The sequence below is a fragment of the Mesocricetus auratus genome, unplaced genomic scaffold (assembly GCF_017639785.1).
Source record: "Mesocricetus auratus isolate SY011 unplaced genomic scaffold, BCM_Maur_2.0 Super-Scaffold_100013, whole genome shotgun sequence".
Lineage (NCBI taxonomy): Eukaryota > Metazoa > Chordata > Mammalia > Rodentia > Cricetidae > Mesocricetus > Mesocricetus auratus.
The window spans coordinates 58,918,604-58,944,333 of record NW_024429196.1 but is presented as its reverse complement, the minus strand read 5'-3'; the positions used below and the strand labels follow the sequence as shown (position 1 = coordinate 58,944,333).

General features: G+C 43.0%; 1 protein-coding gene and 1 non-coding gene across 3 annotated transcripts; both read left to right on the top strand.

The window, feature by feature from the left end:
* The first annotated feature begins 3,537 nt into the window (after window positions 1–3,537).
* Window positions 3,538–24,807, top strand: Ssr1 (signal sequence receptor subunit 1). 2 transcript variants are annotated; one of them, XM_013110623.3, is made up of 9 exons: window positions 3,538–3,705; window positions 5,709–5,821; window positions 9,524–9,611; window positions 11,467–11,729; window positions 13,054–13,130; window positions 13,799–13,877; window positions 15,574–15,667; window positions 15,945–15,959; window positions 18,175–24,807. In XM_013110623.3, the coding sequence occupies exons 1-9, from the start codon at window positions 3,627–3,629 to the stop codon at window positions 18,240–18,242; spliced, it is 876 nt and encodes a 291-aa protein (XP_012966077.1). In that variant the 5' UTR covers window positions 3,538–3,626; the 3' UTR covers window positions 18,243–24,807. The 2 variants fall into 2 exon arrangements, with proteins under 2 accessions (XP_012966077.1, XP_005066434.1); XM_005066377.4 differs by lacking the exon at window positions 15,945–15,959 and having other exon boundaries at window positions 3,540–3,705.
* On the top strand, window positions 9,237–9,401 carry LOC121143810. Its single transcript, XR_005881133.1, has one exon. It is a non-coding gene; the product is annotated as a U1 spliceosomal RNA (small nuclear RNA).
* Window positions 24,808–25,730: the final 923 nt, after the last annotated feature.

Sequence of the window (25,730 nt, the reverse complement as noted above, 5' to 3'; positions counted from 1 at the left end):
CAGCGTTTGGGAGGGTCAGGGAGTCATGAGAGGGGTACTAGGGAAGGCTTAAATTAGTAGCTGGGACTTTAGTAAATACTACAACCAATCTAGGGGAACTTTCTGGTGGGCACTGAGGAAAAGCTGACTTGGGTCAAGGCCCCCTGAAACACTCGCTTCTGCTCTTTATGTAATTAAATGGCTGAATATGCTGTTCTTTTCCCCTCCCATTTTCATGCTTTGTACTCCCCGAGTTCATTAAGTATCAGTCACCTCTGAGCACACACATTATTGGTTTCTGCTGCACATTTCACCGCTAATTACCTAAAACTGCTCAACCAAAGCCACCAGTGCTGCCATTGCTGCAGCGGCTCCTGCAAGGCACCATGCAACATCAGAGGGCCTGCAGGGCACCATGCAACATCAGAGGGCCTGCAGGGCACCATGCAGCATCAGAGGGTCTGCAGGACACCATGCAACATCAGAGGGTCTCCCCAAAAGCAGCCTCCCTCTTCACTGATACTTCTTTGTTTGAGACAGGGTTTCTCTGTATAACAAGCCCTAACCGTCCTGGAACTTGCTGTGTAGATCAGGCTGGCTTCGAATTCACAGAGATCCACCTGTCACTGCCTCCCACCACCGCCTGGCATTCTTCCATGCAGAGCCACAGGATGACTGACACTGTCTTGATGTGGCAGAGACTATACTGAGTACTCACTCCACTGGATGAAATAATCCTTCACCTACACTTTAAGACCTGTTTTGAGGACACAGAGAGAAACACTGTTTCAAAAACAAACTTAAAAACCCCTTTTGTGTCATGACTGTTCAGACCTGCTCTGAGTTGCTGATGTTGGAAAAGTTGTTGTCTTAGTCAATGTTCTATTGCTGTGAAGAGACCCAATGATCAGGGCAACTCTTATAAAAGGAAACATTTAATTGGGGGCTGGCTTAGTTTCAGAGGCTTAGTCCATTACCATGGCAGGGACTCTCGCTGTACACAGGCAGAATGGTGCTGGAGAGGGAGCTGAGAGTTCTACATCCTGATCCACAGGCAGCAGTGACAGAGAGACAGAGAACTGGGTCTGCCATGCAAGGCCACACCTCTTAAACCTTCTCCAACAGTGCCACTTTCAGATGACTAAGCGATGAAATATATGAGCCTGTGGAGGCTGTTCTCATTCAGACCACCAGTTTTCATGTTTTGTTTATTTTGGGTTTTTTTTTTTTTTTGGTTTTACGAGACAGGGTTTCTCTATATTGTTTTGGAGGCTGTCGGTCCAGCCTGGCCTCGAACCCACAGAGATCCGCCTGCCTCTGCCTCCCGAGTGCTGGGATTAAAGGCGTGCGCCACCACCGCCCGGCTATTTTGGGGGTTGTTTTGACAAACATGCCTTTCTATTTAACCTTCTACTTCAGGGCCGGAACTGAGGTGACGTTACAGATGGATGCCCTGTTACTGTACTGGGGCCCTCACTGACTCTCCCCTTCTCAGGTTTGACTTCAGATCGTGAGCGCTTCTGGTCCTTTAATATGTTCTTAAAGTTTATAGACAGTCTCTCTCACATCTTCTCAGCACACGCTTCAACCAACCTGAACCTGTGGGAGTTGTTAAGGTTAGATGTAAGCTGTGACTGCCACTCAGGTCATCAACAATTCCTAGGGGCTTTATTTACTCTCTATGTGGTTCAGAGGCTCCAAATATCCTGGTGGCTGCTTAGCCTCTGTAGTGTTTGAATGCTTCATCCCAGTTGGTAAGGAGTAGGCGTGGCCTTGTTGGAGGAGGTGTGTCATTGGGGGTGGGTTTTGAGGGGTCAAAAGTCCACACCACTGGAGTTATCTCTCTGCCTGGTCCTTTTTGGCACAACACTATAAGCTCTCAGGCACTGCATTAGCTACTTGCTCACTGCTCCCAGTCTCCCTGACATGGTGGTCATGAACACACCCTCTGAAATTGTAAACAAGCTACAGACTAAATGCTCTGTTTTATACGTTGCTTTGGTCATGGTGTCTCTTGACAACAACAGAAAAGTAACTAAGAAAGCCCCTGATAAAGGATTGTGTCTGGAGGTTCTCCTGAATTTGTCTCACACTGGCAAGCTGAAGTCGGCAGAAATATACCAGAAGTAAGATCGTGTGGAGTGAAAACAGCAGAAATGCTAGGCGATTTCTAAGTTACATTTTTTAAAAAAATCCAGAACTGAAGGAAGGAAAGAATCAATTCCCAGTTGTCCTCTGGCCTACACACACACACACACACACACACACACACACACACACACACACAGACAGAGAGAGAGAGAGAGAGAGAGAGAGAGAGAGAGAGAGAGAGAGAGAGAGCGCAGAAACATACCCTAACCAGAGTCAAAGAAACACACCTTGACCCTGAAACCAGAGTCAGTGAAAAAAACACTGGCCTGATGCTAGAGCCAAAATGCTGCAAGGGGCCAGTGAAAGAAACACAGTTTGGTCTTGAAACCAGAACCAAATCTGTCCCAGAGCACGAAACCAACCAATCCCTGAGCAGGAAATTTAGCCAATCTGACCCTGTCCAAGCTCAAGGGGATTGAAATCTGACCAATTCCCACCCTGGAAATCTTCTTAGAAAAAACTCTGCTCCTAAGAATCCATATATATGCCCTGTGCCTGTTGAGTTTGCTGCTATTTCCACCCTGGCAGAGGCAGCTACTCTCCTGGGTTCTTCCCTCCCAATAAACCTCTTAAATGAGGTTTGGGACCCGGGACGGAGGGGAGCAGAGCAGAGCCGATAATATTTTCGCAGGAAAAACCTTCCCCTAGTGGGAATCAGAGAACTGTGCCTTAGCGGAACCGTAACAACTTGTTCAGGGAAACCCTCCCCTGCCTGGGCAGTTATTACATTGGGGAAACTGCTGTGCAAACAGTGACTGTGGTATTCCTTGACTCCCGATTGCCAGAATACTTTTTCATCGGAGCTGAAACGCTTACACACACACACACACACACACACACACACACAGACACACACACACACACACACACGTGTGCGTGCATTCAGAGTAAAATTTAAAAGAATAAGACTCCAGAACTCTCATTTTTTGCTACAGAGGAGGGGGGTAGATTTCCCAGTCTGTGTGTTCCCCTTTCTATCTGCTTTGTTTTGTGACAAAGTGTTTACACTGTAGCCCAGACTTGCCTGGAACTCACAACATAGCCCAGGGTGCTGAAGGACTCGCCGCAATCCTCCTGCCTCAATCTCTCAAATGCTGGGATTACAGCGGGATTACAGCTGGCTTTTTTTTGTCGTTACCCACAGCTCTTCCTTTCTGTCTTTCAATTGCCACGCATGCAGAAAGTTTACGTCCCTTATGTCACCGGCACTTAACGAGGGTCTATCTCTCAAAGCAACCACTGAAGGAGTTAAACCTCTGGAAGGGGGTAGGGCTGCGAGGCTCTCGCGGGAGCCCCGAGGCCTCACCGCCGGCCACGTGATCTCGCGGACCATAGGCGGACCGTAGAGGCCACGTCGATGGCCGCTGGGCGGGACCACGGCTGGCGCGCGTGCGTGCCCCTCCCCTCCCGCGGAGCCCGGATGAATTGTAACGCCATTACCGCCGGAGCCACCGAGATCCCTAGCGGACGCGCAGTGGACGCTGACCGGCCGCACCATGAGACTCCTCCCCCGCCTGCTGCTGCTGTTCCTGCTGGCCTTCCCCGCCGCCGTGCTGTTCCGCGCCGGCCCCGGAGGTGAGGGGGCGCGGGGGACGGGGCGGGCACCGCAGCCGCCCGGGACCGCTTCCCCGGCCGGACTCCCGGGGGCCGTGCTGCCCCCCAGGACCCGCCGCGGCTCAGCGCCCTCCGCGAGCACGGGCCCGTAGTCCTCGGTCCGCGGGACCGTCGCCGGGCCCGGCCTGCTCTCCATGCCCGCGCTCGGCGCGGGCCCGGGACCCCCGGCCCCCGGCTCTGCGCTGACGTGTCGCTAGCCCCACGCGGGCGCGCCTCCATTCATTCGCCCAGAGCGGATTCTCCACCGCGGCGCGGTGGGTCATTTCGCTTGGTCTCCTCGCTTGCCCATCGCGGTCTGTGTGGACGTCGAGGCCCGGTGTCCAAAAACGCCCCTTCCTCTTGCTGCTGGTCAGCCGCAACTGAAGGGACCCGCGGGATGGCTGTCTTCTCCTTTTCTAGTCCCCCCACCCCCTTTCCCAGCCAGTTTCTGTAAGTTGAAAAAGTGCCGGGAAAAAGTTACTTGGAGCTTTATAAATCTACTCATTCCAACGATTAACCTGGGGTAAAAGCTTGGTAGAAACGTAGAAACTTTTTCCGCTCGCCCTTCATGAACTTTGATTTTCCAGTTTGTAAAATGAGTTAGTTTGAGTGATCGCCAGGATTCCTTTCCTTTTTCTAGGTTTCAGCGGCCCAGGGCATAAAAAGTAATGATCGGTGTTCAGGAGCTGTTTAGCTAAGCAAACAGGAAGTGATTGGCTTCTACTTAGTAGCATGACTTTTGAGTTACTGTTAGAGATTTTGGATGGGGGCTGGGTGGGAACACGGGACAGATGTTGAGACAGTTTCACCGAGTAGCCCTGTCAGGACTTCAAAATCTCTGTAGCCTAGCTCGACCTTGAACTTCTGATCCTTGTGCCTGTACCTCTGGAGTGCTGAGTTTCAGGTGTCTGTCACCACACCCCATGAATGAGGTGGTGGGGATGAACCCAGTGTTTCCAGCATGCCAGGCATGCAAGACATGCACGCTGACAACGGAGCTACAACCGTAGCCCTTGGATTTTCTTTCTTTTTTCGAACGGACTTTGGAAAATTGATGTATCAACTAGGAATGAACCGTTTTAACTCTGGAAAGTGGAAAGACTTAAGAATGATGGTCCTAAGGGCAGAATGTTTCTTGTGGGTACTGCACGTATGGCTCTTCCCACATTTTCCCTCCCTACTGAATTGCCACATCATCAGTTTCTGAGAAGTGGTGGAAAGAACTTTGAAGGGCTTTTGGGGGTTTAGACTGAAATTAAGGTAGTGTGACCTGTTGAAAAAGCTTTGTCTATAAAACTATGATTTACAATTTGGCATTGTGATTATAATTTATTTTTTGATATTTAAATTTTTTGATATTTTATATTTATCTGAAAATATGCTTGAAGCCATGTGCAAAAATAATTTTTTGCTACTAACCAATGAAGGTACCTCTATTTTAAATTTTTATGACATTTAGTCTGTGTGTTTATCCATCTCTGTCTGTCTGTCTGTCTGTACTAGTACCTTACAGTGCATATGCAGACACTAGAGGACACCTTTCAGAGTGACTCCTAAGATGATAGTCACATGGTCAGGCTTGGTAGCAAGAGCCCTAAACCCACTGAGTTTGACTTGTCTCATTTTGTGCCTTTTGATATTAGATACATGCCCGTTAAGATGAACTAGTTAAGACTACTAGTAAAATAATATAAATATTTTTGTCTAGTGGCATTGTTCAGCTGACCAGAGAGACTGATTTACTACAGGCAGAACATTTTTTTTTTCCAAGACAGAGTTTTTCTTGTGTAACTTTTGGCTGTCCTGAAACTCAGTCTGTAAACCAAGCTGGCCTCAAACTTACAGAGATCCGCCTGCCTCTGCCTCCTAAGTGCTGGGATTAAAGATGGGCACCACCACCACCTGGCTAGAACATTTTATTGTCTAGACCTAATGTTTAAAAACTCTCATAAAAGTTAAGTGCTCATTTTTTATTTTATTTTCAGGGTCATTAGCAGTGGCTCAGGATCTTACAGAAGATGAAGAAACAGTGGAAGATTCGGTAATTGAAGATGAAGATGATGAAGCTGAAGTAGAAGAAGATGAACCCACAGATCTGGTTAGTGCTATATTCTATATCTAGAATGTGTATGATACATGAAGATGGTTCCCCCACTTTTTGAGGTAGTCTCACTATAGCCCAGGATGATCCTAGTCCTGTGGTGGCTGGGGATGACCTTGAACTTCTGGTCCTCCTGCCTCTTCCAAGTACAGGGCATGATGGGTTATAGGCATGTACTATAGTGCCATGTTTTATGTGGTGTCAAGGATTGAACCCAGGGCTTCAGGTATAGTGGGTAAGTACACTACCGACTGCTAGATACTGAGCTCAAGAGTATATTCTTTTTATAGGCATTATAGTAATTTGGTAATTATTTTTTAAGTTATGTATGTATGTGTGGGTACTTGCATGTGAGTACAAATGCCTGAGGAGGCCAGGGGTATTGGATCTCCTGAACTGGAGTTACAGACAGTTGTGGGTTTTAGACATGAGTCCTGCAAAACCAGTGTGTGCTCTTAACCTCTAAGCCATCTCCCCTGGGTTGAAGTTGACATAAGGGCAAGTCACTGAGAATGAACAGAAGAATTTTCTGGAGTAGGGGAGGAGAAAAGATGCACTAAACACGTCAAGATCATTCATACGTGAGGGTGGGAGGAGAAAAGTGCGGCTCAGGTGTTAGCAGCAGACCCTGAGCTGTCACATTTGGGGCCTATGGTACTTTCTAGGTCTGTCTTCCTTTTTCCATTCAAAACCCACCGTACTCCTGCGGGGGTGGGGCATCTCTATAGCAAGGCTTTATTCTGGGTATTGGCTTGAGCAGGTGAGTTATTTCCTCTGCTTTCTTAAAGTTCTTGTGGGTAATGTGCATGTGTTTTGGGAACAGGGGATGAAGAACAAGTGATAAATACACCTTGTGAATAGTAACAATATCTCTTAGCAGTTAGCTCTGGAATTTTACTCTGTAATAATGACTATAAGAATATCAGGCTTAGGGGCTGGAGAGATGGCTCAGCGGTTAAGAGCAGTGACTGCTCTTCCAGAGGACCCGGGTTCTATTCCCAGCACCCACATGGCCGCTCACACCTGTCTGTAACTCCAGTTCAGTGGATTTGGTATCCTTACACCAATGCACATAAAATATAGTTAAATAAAGTATTTAAAAAAAAAACCAATATCAGGCTTAGAGGTGGAGAGATGGCTCTGCAGTTAAGAACACTGGCTACTCTTCCAGAGGACCTGGTTCTTCTCCCCTGAACCAACATAGCTGCTGACAAACATCTGTAATTCCAATTCTAGGGGATCCCATGCCCTCTTCTGGCCCCCATGGGCCATGCTCCACAGATACACATACATGCAGGCAAAACACCCATACACATAAAGTTCAAAACAAACAGCCCAGTTCAAATTAGTGTCATTACTACAGCCTTCTTCCTGCTAATTTTATTCCTGCACAGGAATACTGTAATCATTCCTTCATAAAGTTTATTTTGTTTTTATGGGTATGCCTGCCTCTTAAGCTGGTGTTTGGCTCTTTTTTTGGGAGGGCAGGGAGTTAACATTTTACGTATAGGCATGGTGTTTCATCTGAATAGAATACCCTTAATTTTTATGCTTTGCTGGCTCCCCCGCCTTTAAGAGATCTTCACTGGTGGTCTGTGCCAAGCCTTAAACATGGGAGCTCTGCATCTTCAACCCATTTCATTAGAGGAACAGCCTTGAGTAGATCACCTGTGCTACCTGCTCTCTCTGCTTGTGGAGAAGGTGTGGGATACACAGACGAGTCTGCTGTTTCATCAGGTGTAGGCACTGGGCTCTCTATTTCTTTGTAACATGAGGTGACTCGTCAGGTTAGTACCTTACCTTCGCATGCTTTCTATGATGTCAGCTGTGCTTCCAGACATTGCTTGCTTTAACTCCTCTGTCAGTCTTCTGGCAGCAGTGTTGGCTTTGGTGTCAGAAAATGAGGGCCTTCAACAATGAACTATCAGAGTTCAACTTGTGTGCATTTTCCCCTGCAGTGAGGTCTTCTCACTCTAAGGATCTCCGTCTCACTCTGTGGATGGTGCAGGAGACTTTGCTTTCGTACCCTTGCACTTGGTCCTTCTCGTTGGCTTTGGGCCTGGAGCTGCACAGATGCAGATCTACTTACTGCTTTCCCACCTTCAGTTGCTACTCGCTTTTACCTTAGCCAGTACCAGGTACTTTCTGAAAGAGTAATCTGTGCTTTTCCTCTTACTTTAGCTTCCTATTCATTATCCACCAGGATCCATCCTATATGTGTACTAAAAGTTGCTAAGGTTACCAGCAACCTAATTGCCAAATTCCTGGCCCATATTCCTGGTAGCATAGTTCAGGCCATTTTTAGCATTTGCTGTTTCCACTTTGAATCCCACTGTGTTGTACTCTGTGGCACCTGTTTCCCTTTCCTACCTGCTTGCTGCTGAGATTCTCTCTGCTACCTTCTTCTGCTTACTCCTTAATGTTGGTAAAACCTAATTTTAACCACTACAGCCTTCTGTTGATGGCTTGCAGGTCTCCACTCTAGCCCCTTGCCTTGAGTTCCACAGATATTTCCACCACTTTGCAGGATAGCACCACTTCCGATTTCATATGCCCACTATGGAGTCTGGCACTTACCAGTCTATCCTTCCTCCATAAGTGATTGTCTGCTTTTATGTAGCTCCGGTGGGCTAAACTGTTGTCTTATTCTTCTGTTCTATTCTGATGTCCATTAATCATCAAATCTTAACTGTGATATCTCTATCTCTTTCTCTCTCTCTCTCTCTCTCTCTCTCTCTCTCTCTCTCTCTCTCTCTCTCTCTCTCCCTCTCTCCTCAAGTATACTTTGTACTTTATTCTTACAGAATTTGTTAGCCTTTCTGTCTCAGGTATATTTACCTACTTGCATCTTGTATTTTGGAGACACTGTATTGCCCAAGCTGGCTTCAAACTCCTATGCTCAATCAAGCAGTCCTGCCTCAGCCTTCAAAAGTCATATCCTGCCTCATGTATTCTGTCTCTGTAGAGGAGTATGTGTCCACTATCATCATACCATTTCAATGGTATTTGACTGATTGTTATGAGGAAATTGTAATTGGAATGGAAATCTTTCTGGGCTGTTAATAAGGTACTTGAGAATGGGGCTTGGTAAAATCCAACTCTGCCCATCCATTTATTGTCTGGCTGCTTTCACACAGCAGCAGCAGCAGAGGTGAGTAGTGACAAGGAGAGGGACCTTATTATGGTCCTTAGAAGCAGCTAGCTTGCCAGTTTCTGTTCTAGGAACCTTGCAGTTCAAAGTGTGGCTGGACTCCTATCCATGATGGCATTTCCTTGATGCTTGTGAGAAACAGAATTTCAGTCTTTACCTGAGGCAGAGCTACCAAATTCCCAGTGACTTACTATGCACATTTTTCATGAGCTGTTCTAGAAGTTCTATTTAATTGATGAAATAGAATAAAGTAACACCATTATACTTAGTTGGCAGGAGAGGTACCGTGATCCAGGGGGTGGTTTTCCTAGGGAGAAGCTCTTTCTTCCATTGCACTTGGGATGTGCTGACTAGTGATTTCCCCAGTGCAGGAAACTCCACTATATAAATTGTGATAGTGGGGGACTGTGTTTGTGCTCTCCTCTTAAAATAAATTCATACCGCCAGTACCATCAGATCAGTGTTTTATCCAAGTCTAGTGAAGTCTGTACTTGAGTGGCTTTCCTCACCGCTTTCATAGCCTCTGTTTTTGATGTTGTTGCCCCTAGGCAGAAGATAAAGAAGAAGATGATGTATCTGGGGAACCGGAAGCTTCACCAAGTGCAGACACAACTATCTTATTTGTAAAAGGAGAAGGTAATTGTCTGTTTTAATTCCAGCCTTACGTATATGAATACTGGTGTGTGTAGTAATGCTGGTATTTAAATGGAAAACTAAGTGTATTTGGTTTACTAGAAATTAAACATTCTTCTCAATACTTTTAAAAAGTGTGTGTGTGTGTGTGTGTGTGTGTGTGTGTGTGTGTGTGTACATGTGCCACTGGGAGCATGTGGGGCTTGAGGATAACTTGCGGGAGGCTATCCCTCTGTTGTAGGTTCTGGGGACCAAACTCGGGTTATCAGGTTTGCCAGCATTTTTACCCACACAGCCATCTTACCAGCCCCATAAGTACCATTCTTGAAACTTTTTCCAGGTTGTGTCGGTAATACTGTTTTATTTGATGCCTTGAGTTTAATCCCTGGAACCATGTTAAAGAGCAGCAATCACATGAAAAAGCCAGTTAGGTAGGGCAGTTGTTTGGGGATGTGAGGCAGCCAGGCTGGAGCAGGCAGCATTGCAGAAACAAGAGGGCCCTTTCCTGAGCAAGTGAAGGGGAGAGCTGGCTCCCACACGTGGTTCTCGCTCTGTGTCTGCATCCACACTTGTTGATACTGAACTCCAGGTCCTCCTGCCTCAGCCTCCCCAGTGCTGGGATTACAGGCATATATCATCAGGCCTGTCTGTAATTGGTGGTATTTTTGAATATTTAAATATCAGTGGAATACTAAATGTCTATAGTTTTAGGCCCTGATTAAGCATAGCATTAATTTTAAAAAAGAAAATTAAGGTTGTATATTTCTTACTCTAAATGCATGGGATCAGAAGTGGTTTTGGATTTTTTTTAGAATATTTTATATACATAATGAGCTATTTGTTTGTTTGAGTGGGGTTTGTTTCATGTGCACCTCATCACTGGAGACTTGGATTTTCCACTTGTAGCATCTTGTTGACCCACAAAGGTTTAGATTTTGGAGCATTTCCAATCTTCCGGTTAGGGCTACTCAAATTCTTGAGTACATTTATTTATTGAGGGCTTTGTGGATAGCATTGTTCTTTATACTTTGCAATGTTAATTTAATCCCAGCAAACCCTGAGGATATAGTTATTGTTGGTCTTGGATTTAGAGGGGTTAAGCAACTTGTTCCGTGGATACTTGGAACATAAAATGTATTGCAGAGACAAGGTTCAGACCCAGAGCTATCTGTTCTTTAGCCTGTGTTGTACTAGGTAGAGTTCAACCCATTAGACTGTCATACAGTGTGATGGAAGACTTATCAGAAACCACTAATTTTTGGTCTCAAGTGCTTTGTTTTCTGTATATTCCAATTTTATGCATACAAAAACTGATTTGATTGCTAGAGATGTACTCAGTAATTCTTAGCATACCTAGAATGTACAAAGCTCCTATTCTATTCTCAGCACTTAAGAAAAAGAGGCCGGATGTTGGTGGCACACACCTTTAGTCCCAGCACTCGGGGGGGAGGCAGAGGCAGGTGGATCTCTGTGAGTTTGAGGCCAGCCTGGTCTACAGAGCAAGTTCCAGGACAGCCTCCAAAGCCACAGAAACCATGTCTTGAAAAACTGAAAAGAAAAGGGACAGGGAATTTGTATGTGTGATATATGCCCCCATCCAAGTTTATTTTTGTAGTAATATACTGCATTATATAAACTTCTTGAATGGTAATTTTCTTAACCTCTTAATCTGGATGTGATTTGGCTGAAATTGCAATGCCCAGTTTATCTCCTAAATTGGGATCCCAGAGAACAGACAGAAGATTTTTAGTGTGTACCCTGGTGAAGAGAATTCTGAAACCAAGTCCATGTCTGTGTTTCATTTTAAACTCTAAATGTGTTCTGATCCCACCCCCACCCTTTCTATTTTGTGTCTTAGATTTTCCAGCAAACAACATCGTGAAGTTCCTGGTAGGCTTTACAAACAAGGGGACAGAAGATTTTATTGTTGAATCGCTGGATGCTTCCTTTCGTTATCCTCAGGACTACCAGTTTTACATCCAGAATTTCACAGCTCTTCCTCTAAACACTATAGTGCCACCACAGAGACAGGCAACTTTTGAGTATTCCTTCATTCCTGCAGAGCCCATGGGGGGACGGCCTTTTGGTCTGGTCATCAATCTGAACTACAAAGATTTGAACGTAAGACCTTTTGAGTTGTCTTTGTTTTTGTTAGAGACTTCAGGGAAAGTGGCCATTGTCCAATAGTTTTCTGTCTGTATAAGTGCTTATTTGGTGGCTCAAATTGTAATAGGTACCAGGAATACAAAAGGAACCACCTGTCTGTCTCTAACTACATTTATATGTGCATATCTAAGCTGTGTGCCACTAGATACTGCCATGTGTGGGAAAATGACTTGAGCTGGATCTTGACAAGGACAAGTAAGTGTACCAGGGAGTCTGCCTCTTGCTTAGATGCTATTGAACAGTAAAACGTTTGCTCTGACCCATTTTGTTGTGGACCTTAAATGCGTCTGAAGACTTTGTTACTGTCTTGCTCTTTTGGATACTCATAGTTAAAACATAGCCCACTTTTAAGTTTTAGCAGCAAGGTTTATGTGTTAATTTCACTTAATGTGAGAGGAATCCACTACTGCAGGGAGTAGATCCCAAGTGACAGCTCTTACATTCTCATTACACCAGACTGTTTGTACCGTTCCCTATCCCAAGAGTGTCCCCGACAAGTGGCTTCCACCTTCCCTCACCCTGTGACTGTCTTCACCCTGTGTCCTCAGCAAGGCCCTGCATTGTGATTAGTACAGAGGAAAAGTTGCTTCTTCTGTCTCCAGTGACACTTAAATAGCTAAAGAGTTGTTTTGTTTTGTGTCTGTCATTTCATCTTGTTTTCAGATATGATTGAACTGAGTTCAGTTTCAGTTCCAAAGTGCTATGTTTGTGGAAGAACGGGTGCATCCCTGTATTGGAAAACTAAAGTCCTGTTAAATTGTCAAAAATTTTAAGATGATTATGGAGAAAGTACTTTGGAACTGGAAATAAATCCCTGGTCCATCCTTAGTGGAATTGGATTCCACCCAGTTTCAGTTTAGAGCATGGGCCTGACTTTGCTGGGTCTGCTTTGTGAGTAGTTGACTCGTGCAGCTGCCACTGTCCCTGTTTGCAGGGTGACAGGAGGAGCTGGGCTGTTGAGGAGCTCTGGGGCTCTGCTTCCTCCTGCCCCTGCTCTGTGACCTTCATTGCTGTCCTGGCTCCTGAAGCCACCATCTCCCTGCTCCCTGCAGAAATTAGAGGGTGGTCTTTGCAAGTTTCTAGGCATTTTTATTTTACAGGAGAAATGACATCATAATGTTTCATACTTGGCATTGGAAATTACATATGGTTTTATTGTCTCCTATGACTAAATGATGGTAAAGTCAAGTTTAGTAGGATAACTGTTTTGAGAACACTTGTAATTTTTATTCTTTCAGCACAACTCATGCGTGATTTTTAATATGTGTTTCTTAAACAGGGCAATGTTTTCCAAGATGCTGTCTTCAATCAGACAGTTACAGTTATTGAAAGAGAGGACGGGTTGGATGGAGAAACGTAAGTATAGCTGTACCTGTAGATCTGGAGCTCACAGATGGAGCTGGAAGGCAGTGTACTAAGATTGCAGACCATCTTAGTCAGAATGTAATGGTCCCTCCAGGTCTGTGGAAATACCACAGAATCCATACATTATGTGCTTCTGGTGCCTATTCATACAAGTCAGGAAAGATGGTTGAAACAGAAAAAATGCTTTTACAAAGGCAGTAGTTGAGTTTCTGTCTTCTCAAGTTCTTTTCTGCTTTAGTTGAACCGTAGCCTATCTAACATGTCTATAAGATAATTATACAAATTAGGTTTTTTTTCTTGAAAAATGTTTTTTTCTGAGTGAAGAATCATTTGTGAACTTAAATGTGACTCACTTGAAGGGATCTATAAGGCCAGTTGTAAAAAAGGATATAAATGTGACCTGAACAAAACTGCTAAAATTGTCTTAAACTGTGAGTTTGAAATAAAACACATTTTAGATGGTAGAATTTTTTATTGACAAAGTATTCTTAACTATAAGAGGAAGTTTGTAAAAACTTGGTGCCTGGAATTAATTAAAATGCTGTATTTTTTTTTCCTACAAGTTATTTGGAAAGCTGTTGTGGCATTTGTTGGGATTTTTTTAATTAGATATGGTATGTATGAATTAACGCCAGCTGTATTTTCTTTTTTTGTGCCAGAATTTTTATGTATATGTTCCTTGCTGGTCTTGGACTTCTAGTTGTTGTTGGCCTTCATCAACTCCTAGAATCTAGAAAGGTAATTATGAATGAACAGATGGAAAACCACACTCAGAAGTTGTTATGGTAGTACTAACTGTGCTGTAGTTCTTACTGTAGTTTTGTACATTTGGAACTTAGTTGTACCTTTTTAAAACAGTACCCAGAGATGACTTTGGGTACGTGACTTGAATTTGTTGAGATGTGTGCACAAATCCAGCTAGTGTGCTATTTACCCTCTCCAAAGTGGTCTTTACTGTTTTACTATAATGTTCCTTGAATTCAAAAGATTTCTGCCATCTAATACATGTATCTCATGGATGGGTTGGATTATCTGTCATCGGCCAATTCATTTCAGTTAGAATTCTTAGTGAGAGGGAGGGGGTACTTTTTTGTGAGTTCAAAATTTATAGGCTATGTAAAAACTGTTTAAAATGGATTATCAGAGTTTCTACCTGCTAGGCAAGCATTCTACACTGAGCTATAACTGTAGCCCTTGGTATTTGAGACAGGGTTTTTCTGTGTAGTTTTGGCTGGCCTTAAAGTCCAGTGGCACTCAGTCTATCCTGGCATGATCCTCCTGTGTCCTTCAGGTGCTGGGATTACAAACTTTCCCCACAGAATTTTGATAGTCTTATGATATAGATCTGACTGGCCTGCAGCTTACTATGTAGGCCAGGCCATAGAGAAGATTCATAGAGATTCATCTGCGTCTGCCTTTTGGGTGCTGGGATTAGGGGTGTATACCACCATTCCCAACTTCCTGCACAGATTTTGATTTTTAAATTTCAGAGCAAGGCTAAAGAAAGTAGAATTAAATAGGTTTTATGTTCCAGTATTGCAGCAGATAGGCTATAGAAAAAGTCTCTCCCTCTCTCATTTGTTTTGGTTTTTGGCATTGTTTTTGACCTTGAGCTTGCTGTGTTGCTAAGGCAGGCCTCCCTACATTATCCTTGTCATATATATATACCACTTGTGCCTTGAAAATTCGTGCTCTTAATGAATATTTATTATTGTCAGCCTATATGAAATTTTGTGTGTGTGTGCACATGTGTGTATCTGTCCCTAATTTTTTATTGCATTTAGCTACCAGTGAAAGATTGCCTGCTTACAACATTTCAATAATTAGCCTGAATTTCATTGATTGGAGTATTTTTATGATTTGATTCCCAAATGAAAGGAAAATTATTGGGTTACTAGTGTTCTTATTTCATCTCTCGGTGGATAGCAACAAATTAGGCTATTTACAGGCTGGAAATAGTCAAGATTTATTTTTTTTAATGCATTTTCCCATTACGTTTATTTCTGGGTAGGTATGTCTACATGTGCATTCACATGTGTGTGTTTTGGCACATGTGAGGAGGTCAGAGGTCAACTTGGAGAAGTTGATTCTAATATCATTTGTGACCCTGGGGTCAAATGCAGAGCATCAGGTTTGGTGGCAAGCATCTTTACTCACTAAGAAGACATGTTTTTATTTTTCTAGCAGATAAGATGTATGTTAGGATGTCTTTTTTTTTTTTTTAATTTAAATTAGAAACAAGGTTGCTTCACATGTCAATCCCAGGTCCCAGGTCCCTCTCCCTTTCCCTCCCCTCCTCCCACGGATATCTTAAAACAAGAAAAGAGTATAATTTGTCTGCTAAGATCTCCAAATTGTGTTGATTAATGTTTTTAAAAGTAGAATAAACAATGCTATGACTTTCCTTTAAAATATGTCTTTTATGTTCTTATAGCGCAAGAGACCCATACAGAAAGTAGAAATGGGTACATCAAGCCAAAATGATGTTGACATGAGTTGGATTCCTCAGGAAACTTTGAATCAGATCAGTAAGTAGCCTTACAAACTTGATGAAAGGTTTTCCTCCAAGTGGAAAGTAAATAGTTCTGATTCAGCAGAGAAATGCTTGATCGGTACTAGTTAATACTGATCTTTTCTATTACTTGTCTAGACTCTAGTATAATAATTAATGAAGCACTTAAAGACTTGTTCTGTTTCTAGTGTTTTTTATTTAATTTAGAAGTGCTTTCAACCATGCAGCTTGTTTTGTAAATGTCTGAGTTCTTTCTAATCTATTTCCTGTCTTTTTCCTTCCTGTTGCTTCAGTGCAGAGTAGAAGAGGTGAGGCGATGAATTTCTTCAGTGGTCTTTGCTACAGTTTTGGGACTCTTGCATAGTGCATGAATACAGCAAGTTTAATAATGGAACTGTATTTTGGGGGAAACTACTACAAACTTTACTTTGGAGTTAAGTTTTTTCCCTTAGGCTTTGCTTGTTTTTCTCCCCAGACCTTTGTGGGAAGTAATGGTAATTTTTTTTCCTTTGGTAACTGAAAAGATCATAATCCATATCTGTGATTGCTTTTTTAAACAGAATACCTTTTCTGCTGTTAATGTATTTGAAACTGTTTTACCCAAAGCCAGATGACTCCAGAGTGCTGTCTCCCAGACATCTTTCCCTGTCTACTGCCTAACCTACTTACGCAGGCCGTCATGGTGAAGGCTAGCTGAATTGGCTATCTTTTTTCATGGAATTTCATTCAAGAATTGAAACAGACCTCGAAAGTTCCTGGACTTTTTCTTTTTCTTTCATGTATTACCATGCTGCAGGTACTGGGATTTTATAATCCCATGTCAGCATTAACTTCTTACAGTGACAGTGTTAGATTGGGAGGCACTTTTGAATTTTCAGAGATTAGATATTTACCTTTTTGCTTATTTTTAGAAATTATTTGGAAATTGGTCACCTAGGAAAGGAAGTAGTACTTAGTCTGATCTTTGGGGAAAAGCTGAAATGTTTTCATCACCAAGAAAATGTGTCTTTGATTTAAAAAAATCCTCTTTCAGGCATTGTTTATGTGACTTGTAGACTTCAGTCTTTTTTTTTTTTTTTTTTTTTTTTTTTTTTTTTGAGACGGGGTTTCTCTGTGTTGTTTTGGAGTCTGTCCTGGAACTCGCTCGGTAGACCAGGCTTGGTTTCGAACTTACAGAGATCCACCTGCCTCTGCCTCCCGAGTGCTGGGACTAAAGGCATGCGCCACCACCGCCCGGCTGACTTCAGTCTTAATAGACTTTTGTTTGTTTTGGTTTTGGTTTTTCAAGGCAGTTTCTCTGTGTAGCAGTCGTGGTTGTCCTGGCACTCACAGATCCTCCTGTCTCCGCCTCCTGAGTGCTGGCATACACCCCTCTAGTCTTCAGATATCTTTGATAGACGTTTATTATAAAATGTATCCTGAGCTAGTAACTTCTTTAAGAAAAAGGATGTCAGGCATATCGTTTTTCATTTCGTAAATACTTATAAATAAACCTTACACCTTGGTGAAAGTATCTTTTTCCAGTGTTTTACTTTTTTAATCTGCAGAAATCATTTGGTGGTGAGGGGAAATGACAGGATCTTGTATATTGCCCAACCCGACTTGTATTGTACCTGGCTTCCATGATCCTCCTGCCTCAACAGTTGGCTCATGTCGCTAGACTGAATACATTTTCTTTACTCTTTTTGGGAAAAATAATAGTGAGGTATTCTTGGTGCACAGAGTGTTCCTAGAAAATTAGGAGAGGGTATGTCAAGCCTTTTTTTCTTTTTTTCTTTTGGAAACAGCTTTATTAGATGTAGTCCAGACTGGCCTCAAACTCAGCTTCCCCAGTACTGAAGGCATGTACCACTGTACCTATCCTGGCCCTTTTTTTTTTTTTTTTTTAAGAAATGTACAGATTAGTTTATAAAATAGGAGAAGCTCAACACCACATATATTTCTGTTAAATTCTAAAGAGAGGCTGTGCGTTGAGTGGTTTTAGTACTAGTATCCTTTGCTTGCTTCCAGTTAAATTTGTGTAGTGGCCAAAGCTTATGCACCCAAAAATACTAAATCTTGTATTAGTGCCCAACATAAATATGCTCCAAATATGTCCTACCTCTAAATGTTTGCATTTGTTTTTGAAACAGAATCTCATAGTAGTCCTTGCTAGCTTTGAACTTCTAATCTTCTTGCTAATCTCCCAAGTGCTGGGATGTGAACCACCTTGCCTGGGTCTTTTAAAGTATTTTAAAATTCTTACTTTTGCATGTATGAGCATGTTATAGATGTGCATGATGTCTCCAGTAGTTCAGCTACCATTGTCAGATCATTTTCGACATTAGGTATGAAAATTTTATTTTAATTGGTATTACCCTTGAAGGGTATTTTTGAACTTAGTTTAAAAACCTAGAGCTAGGTAAGAGGCATTTGTTGCCGGATGGTGTGCTCACATGCGCACTTGAGTACCTGTATTAAGTTTACTGCTGTCTGAGAAGGCAAAACGCTCTTGGTTAGTGTCTTCCTTGCTCTTTCTTTCAGATAAAGCTTCTCCAAGAAGGCTGCCCAGGAAGCGGGCACAGAAGAGATCGGTGGGATCTGATGAGTAAATGTTCTTTGTGCAACAGTTCAGTCTGTGCTTCCCCTGCCCTAATGTGTTTTGGCCTGATGGGAATTAGTGCAGAGAAGCCATATCACCATAGAAGGCAACTGCTGCTTAGGTGTGGACTGAGCAGTCAGAGCCTGTGGGATAATACTGCTGAAAAAGCACTGCATTCGTTTTTCTAAAGTGACAAATTTGGTTGTTTTTTTGTTTTTTTTTTTCCTTTTTTTAAACCATTAAACTGTGTGGGTGTGAATGTCTGAGCAGTTGTCTTACAAGAATCATTGTTAAACTACCTGAAACACGCCTTTAGAATACTCAGCAAAATGCTGTTGTCACTTCTCTTGTGATAATTTCTGATTTTTTTGCCCCCAAGCTCAATATTTGTCCCCAGTGTGTGGTTTTAGATGTTCTGCCATGAATTATTTTGAGGAAATAATTTGTTTCTTTCTTGGACTCGATCACATGCAAACCGATGGCACAAACTGGCCTTTGCTTGCTGTCTGCCTCAGCTTCTATTCTAAAGGCACGTGCAGGAGTGGCTACCGTCTGGGCAGCAGCGGCATGGTGGCTGTTTGCCGCTGTTTACTGTGTGAACACCTGCAGGAACTTACCAATGGAGTCAAGGAACTTTGGAATCTCTAGCAACAAAATTGTGAAACCTGACAACTCTGCTGATGTTGATATATAAATCCTAATTCCACGCCTGTTTTTTGTTTTTTTAACAAAAAATAGTATGTTGTGTAAACGGGGTTGTTGTGTTGTCCGTTGTGTGTGACACGGGAGAGCTCTCGAGTGACCTCCTTTCTTTGCTTCTTGCTTGTTTGTTGGCTTTAAGCAGAGTGTTTATTCTTAGAAATTGTCCTGGTCTACAGACCAAGGGGATCAAATTTTAGGGGCAGGGATACATTTTAGTTAATCCTAATCTACAAAAACATTAACTAAAAAGTTTTAAGGTTACAAGGTTTATCTTTTAATCTGATTTTTTTTTTATTGTTGACCTACTTTTTTCCTTTGTTAATTTGAAAGATTCCAAAACTTTAAGCACTTGGGATTTCAGGACCAAAATTAAGTTGGTTTTGATAACAATCCCTTTAGTCACTCTTGCCTGAACTAGTGAATTAAGTTTGGCATTATTGTCAGACTTACTGGAAATTAAAGTAACTTTGAATGTGAATGGGTAAGAGGCTTCCCTCTGTTTTTAAGCCATATTCTCCATGTGTGTGTTACAAGAAAGTGCTAATTTCAGTAGTGTTCTATTCCTAACTTCTTTTAATTTTCTTTGAATGATCCAATCCCTTTCCCACACACCTAAAGGAAAACAACAAAATAGATACAGAGACAGACCTTGCAAGCTATTTAATGTGTGAGCCAAAGCCAATAACCATAGAAGGTCTTCTGTAATTGTTAATCACTTTGCAAAGGGGGCTGAAATGTCAAATTGCCTGTATTTGCATTGCTGGACTGTAAACTTTTTATGCCTGTAATGTAATGTGTGTGGGTTTTTACTTGAGCTGTATAATGAGTTTATTTTGAAAAGGTTCGTTGAGGCCTGAGGAACTGTATGGTTTTTGACTTGATGTATCATATAGGAGACCCTTTTTTTCTCAAGAATCATTTTCCAGAACCTTCTGTGAATATCAAAGTTTGTTAAGCTACTGTAACATACTACAGTAAGGTATAAGCAATTAAAACCTTTAAATGGCCAGTAGAGTTTGACTAAACACCTGGTAGAAACATGGGCAGTTGCAGAAACCGCACTTACAGCTGCCACGCTCTCATCCCTGAGTAATTGCCTTATACACCAGCTCTTCGTTCTGAGGCCCAGAGTAGAGCCTCGGGCGTGTAGAATGTATTACTTTTTAGTGGAGACTGGGGACAGCTGATAACTCCGAGTCTTCAAGTGCCAGGCGTCTACTATAGCATCAGTAAGTATATAGCAGAAACTAACTCCACAATGAATGGAATTCAATTCCACACATGGTTTGTTCAAGCACACTTAATAAGTAGTCTACTTTTAAATGTCTTATGAAAATGTAAATAATTGGATGAAGCGCTTTTTTTTGTTTATTTTTTTTTCAATATAGTCATTTGCATCATCAACCTTGGTTTCAGAATTTATCTTTTGAGTAAGTCGGTTTCAGAATCTGTTAAATGAACTTAAGGACCATGTTTATCAAACCTGTGACCCAGACCTTTGAGAATAATTTGTTATAAAGCATGATCCCACTCTGGGTGTACAGCTTCATCATTTGAATCATGTTTTGTAGTAAGGGACTTTGGGACTAATAAACTGTCCACTGAAATGTTGCCTGAGGAGTTTGGCAAGGAGAAATGAGACTTTGTAAAAGCCCAGGGGGAAAGAGCCAAGTAGAAATGAGAAGTGTCAGGAACAATAGAAAATGGAACTTTGATGGTGGTGTAACTAGTTCCTCAGCCCAGTATTGTTAGGGAGAGAGGCAGAAAATGGAACTTTGATAGTGGTGTGACTAGTTCATCAGCCTAGAATTGTTAGGGAGAGAGGCAGGTGAAACGACCTTGAAACAGTCGTGCTAGATTTTGGGGGTATAGTAGATGACATTACATTCATCTCTTGTAGTACACAGGTGTTCATACTCTTGATATGAAGGGAAGTGTGCTTGGTAGTGTTTCTGAGTCAGGAATTTTTGTTTGTTTTTAGATGGGGTCTCAACAGCCTTGCTCAGAATGGTCTTGAATTCCTACAGTATGGTATGAAATAATTTTAATTTAGCTCAAAACAATATATATGCTCTCATCAAGATGTTGATAGGCCTTGGTTTTTCTTTGAGTTCCAAAATTGTAAGAGCTTAAATTAAGACTATTTCCCGATACAGTGGAAGAACTTACACAGTATTGGTTGGCATTTATAGCCATAGAACTAGTCAGAGTACTTGATCTATATTTCTTAAATAAATCCTCCCTTACTCAGCTTAGCAAAGAGCAGTCTAAAGGTCACATTTCTTGGTAGCAGTGTATATGTGTGATGTTGGGTTATTCTAGTCTGTTCCAGAGAAAATGACCTGTGCAGAGTACTTCCTAAGAAGGGAGAACAGGGCTTAGCAATTATTGCAGATAGCTAAGCAATAGTTGCTTCAGGACATTAATTTAGTTGATACTTGCATGGTTTTATCCCTTTCTCATTTACACGAAACCTAGACTTGTAATTCTAGCTGAAGTTCTCAGAGTCTTTCTAGATAGAATTGTGTAGAAACACACACTGAAGCTGGTACCCTGCAGTTGCCTTTGTAAGGGAGTGGAAAGGGAAGCTTATTTGTTGAGCATGAGTCTTGAGATGTACTCGGTGGGCCTTCCTGTTCACAGCAGCTCACTGGGGAAGCTGTATTGCTCTCACTTAGTACATGGAAAAAGAGTCGTTGAATTTAAGTGATTTGGAGTCTGTATGTTAAGTATGACTTCAGAGATGTCTTTAAAAACCTCAGTGTTCTTTCCCTATACTCCAGACAACATGGACATTTTATAAAATCCAAGCATTTGGGCAGCTTACAAATACTCATTTCCCAGAACCCAGCAGCTAGAAAGTTGAGATAGCCTTGTACTGAACATCCAGCATGAGCCTGTACCATGTACGCATTGAACACACTTGCCACTTAGCTCATAGGCGCTGCAGGGATGCGCCTTTGCACTTTGCTGTGTCTCTGTAGTGAAGAATTTATATGGTTCTTTAAAAACAGCTTCTGGCAGTGTGTGGTGGCCCAAACCTGTAATCCCAGCACTGGGGTGGCAGAAATAGAAGAATCCTAAAGTCCAGCCTGGCCACATAGCAAGTGCCTGTTTCAAAAAAACAAAAACAATTTGGATTGTTTGAATTTATTTAGTTGAAATACCCATATTCGTATTAGAGATGTAATAGCTGCTTGTATTATACAGGCAGGTGGGGACAGGCCTGGAGTTTCTATTCAGTTTGGATTTTCTTTAGGCACAATAAGACATTGCAAAGAAAATCTAGTGTACCTGGAAAGCCCAAAGGATAAGTCAGAGGTAATTTGTGCCTATTTTGTTCCTTTGCTTTCCCTTATACAGACTTCTGTAGGTGCCTGTGACAGCCGTTCCTCCTATTGTTACATCTCCCTCTGCTAGATTGTGAGGCCCAAGATCTGTGTATTGACAACCCCTAGTTCAGTTAGGTAGAAACCTGTTAGTGCCTAAAGAAGCAACAAGGGCGAAGGCTGGTGGATCTCTGAGTTTGAGGTTAGCCTAATCTACTTAGTGAGTTCTAGGCTAGCCAGAACTACATAGTGAGACCCTGTCTCAGGAAAAAAGGCAACATGGACTGGGAACATAGCTCAGTTGCCAGTGGCCTTGCAGGCCTGAGGACTTGGGTAAGGGTAACACCCAAGGTTGTCCTCTGGCCTCCATACGCCTGCAGTCTGAAGGCGTTGTAGACGCTGCAGATTGGTGTGCATTGAGTGAAGCGCTTCCTTCGTGGGCACATGGCCCTGAGTTCAGTTCTTAGCACCAATAAATAAAAGTGCTCAAGTCAGATTTATCAAGCCCTTGCTCCGTGTTCATTCGTGCACGGCCATCAGCTATGCAACAGGAGTCTGGGACATCCACTTCTGCGTTCGGTTGCTGCCTAGGACTTATTGGAGGAATAAGGAAGGTGTAAGGTGTACCTGATGAGTATGTGCTCATCATGCACACAGTAGGCTCGCCTGTGTTCTAGTGGCTGTAAGTCCTGCAGATGCTCCAGCTTCCACGGTCTGCTCTTCTCCTTTGTCAGAATGTCCCGACTTAGTTCTGCCCGGGCAAAGCCTGCTCTTGTAGGGTCTTGTGGCACTCCACGTGACCAGAGCCACCTTCTTTCAGCTCCCTGGCCTCCACCAGCCTCTAGTTCACTTCCCGTCTGCGGCCATGCTCTGGGGGACGACCAGCTTCACCACGTCAGAGTTTCACCACCACTCCATGTTTCACGTTGAGCTTTCTTATTTCAGTCCCGAGTGCTTTGATCAAAATTATTTCCTTCAGGGCCATTGTAACTGCCTGTGTCCCACTAGTCTCTTCCCGGGCCAGTGACATGTTCTCTCTCCAGCTCTCTGTGTCACTTTTTAGCGTCACGACTCCCCTTTTATCTAGCCTTAATGAATGAATGGCAGCTAACCCTAGCTCTGCTGTGAATTAACGTTTGATTTCAGTTCTGAGATAACTTCACGTTTTCTGTTTCCCCATCCCCTTCAGGGGATGGAGCTGCTATCTTAACTTAGTGCTTACCCCCTTGTGGTTTCCCTGAAGCAGGCTCATTGTTGGGAAGCTTTACAGTATGTGGTCTTCATGGAGATGTTTCTGAAGGTGTTCTTTGGGTATCTTGTGTGATCAGTGAAAATGGGGGTAATGGAGCCGTAATTCTCATGCAGCTTCCGCATACATTCATTCCTCTTGAGTGTTGAGATGACTGCTAAGTCTGATGAACTCAAGATGTAAAGATCCTGCGTCTGAAACTGCTTTGCCTCTGTTTCCAAGGCACAGCTGTGATTACAACTGATGAGGAAAGCATTGCTGCCTTTTGTATAAAAACTTTCTTGAGTGCTAGCCCATGTCACTGGTTGGCCTTCAGAGACAAGATGCACAAAGATATCTAAAATACTAAACAGAAGGAGAAGGAAAAGCAATGGTCCGGGCGTGATGGCGCATGCCTTTCCTCCCAGCACTTGGGATGTAGAAAGAGGTAGGTATGTCTCCTTGAGAGTTCAGGCCAGCCTGCTCTATTTACTGAGATTCTGTCTAAAATCAAATTTGATCGTGATTGTTTGCCCAGAATTGTTTTTCAAAGTTAATATATTATCTACATACAAAAAATGTTGCCATTCCAGGTAACAAAATAGTATTGTAGAATCAAGAGGACTAACAATGAATCCATACCAAGCTTGATGATACAGGCCTTTAGCCCCAGCTGCGGCAGGAGGATTGTGGCCTGTAGGCCTTCTTGGTCTGTAGGATGATTTCAAGGCCAGCAACTTAATGAGACGCTGACTGAATAGAGCTGGGGGTGATGCTCAGCAGTAGAGAGTATGTTTCGGGTGTATGAGGCCCCGGGTTCCAGCCACAGCACGTGTATACACGTGTGCGTTCACACACATAGGCTCACACACACTTCATGTGTTCGCCGGGCTGTTGCCTTTGCTGATCATGGTCATAAAAGATGCATGAGGGTTCAAAGACGCAGTAGCCCCCAGGTGGCCCTCCAAGCTCTGCTTGGTGAAATCCCACTGTATGTTCCTCACTGAAAGGTCACTTGACTAGAGGCTGCAAACTTGGAGAGTCCGACTTTATAACTAATGTCTTCAGTCTCCTGAGAAAGAAAAACATGCTCTGAAGATCAGAAAAAGCAAGGACTATACCAACCAGTATTTTTATGTTTTCTTCTAAATGCTTGGAACAGTATTAAAGTTCAGATTAAATGCTAAACCTAGGGAGAGACATACCAAAATGCTGATGTAGTCTTTGTGCTAGGGTGGGGAATTCCTTTCTTTTCAAAATGTCTGTAAAGTGCTTATATTTTAAAATGAAAGCAATAAATATGAATGCTGACTTCATCTGGGCCTCCAAAGATGAGTGTGATCCTCAAAGCAGGTACAGATAGCTTTCCTGTAGCCAAAAAATGGAAAGTGGGCCAATGCCTAAAATGTGTTTGAAGGTCGCGATAACTACTCACAGACGCCCCCTACAAGGGTTTTACACCATCCTCGACTGTCCCATTCCCCCCTCCTCCACTCCAGCTCCCCACCTGCTTCCCTGCCTCATCCTTCTCCCACCCAAGTCAGGACCTTGACTTCGCCCTGCTGAACACCTGAAGATTCCATTTCCATGGGCACTTGTGGATGTGGTGCTCCATTGTGGCCTGCAGGGGGGCTCCAGGGTCTGGATTAGCACATCCTCCCTTCCCTGCCTTGCCCTCAAGCTGCACACACTCTGCTCCAGCAGTGGGACCTTCCCAGCTTACCTTGGGATGTTCCCCAGACTGTGGGTATCACACACCTTGCTTTGTTGTCCTTGTCCTACTTCCTGGTCCTTATGTTGTTTCACTCTTATGAAATGTGGGCTTTAGGACCAGGACTGTTCAAGGACTAGGGATCCATTGCCTCAGATGCACAGGGCCCTACATTGCATGCCCAGTCAAGCCAAAACAAAGTCTTCAAATAGTACCTGAATGGTAGGTGTTTCACAATAGGAATTCTTTATACAGCCACACTGATACATTTGCAAATAAGGAAATGAAAAGTATTAAGCTGCAAAACTGAGTTTCAAAACACAGGTTCGTGTGTGTATCCCAAGCAGTTAGGTGACTGCCTCCCACATAATGCTGAGAGTGTTCTCTCCAAACCAAAACTGCCTCCTGGTCACCATCTACTGAAAGCCCAAGGGGAGAGGATGCGTTTGTATGTCGTGCTTGGCATTCACAGGCAGACCCTTGCAAGCTGCCGAACCTTTATGTCTATGCAAAGAGCTGGTGGCATCT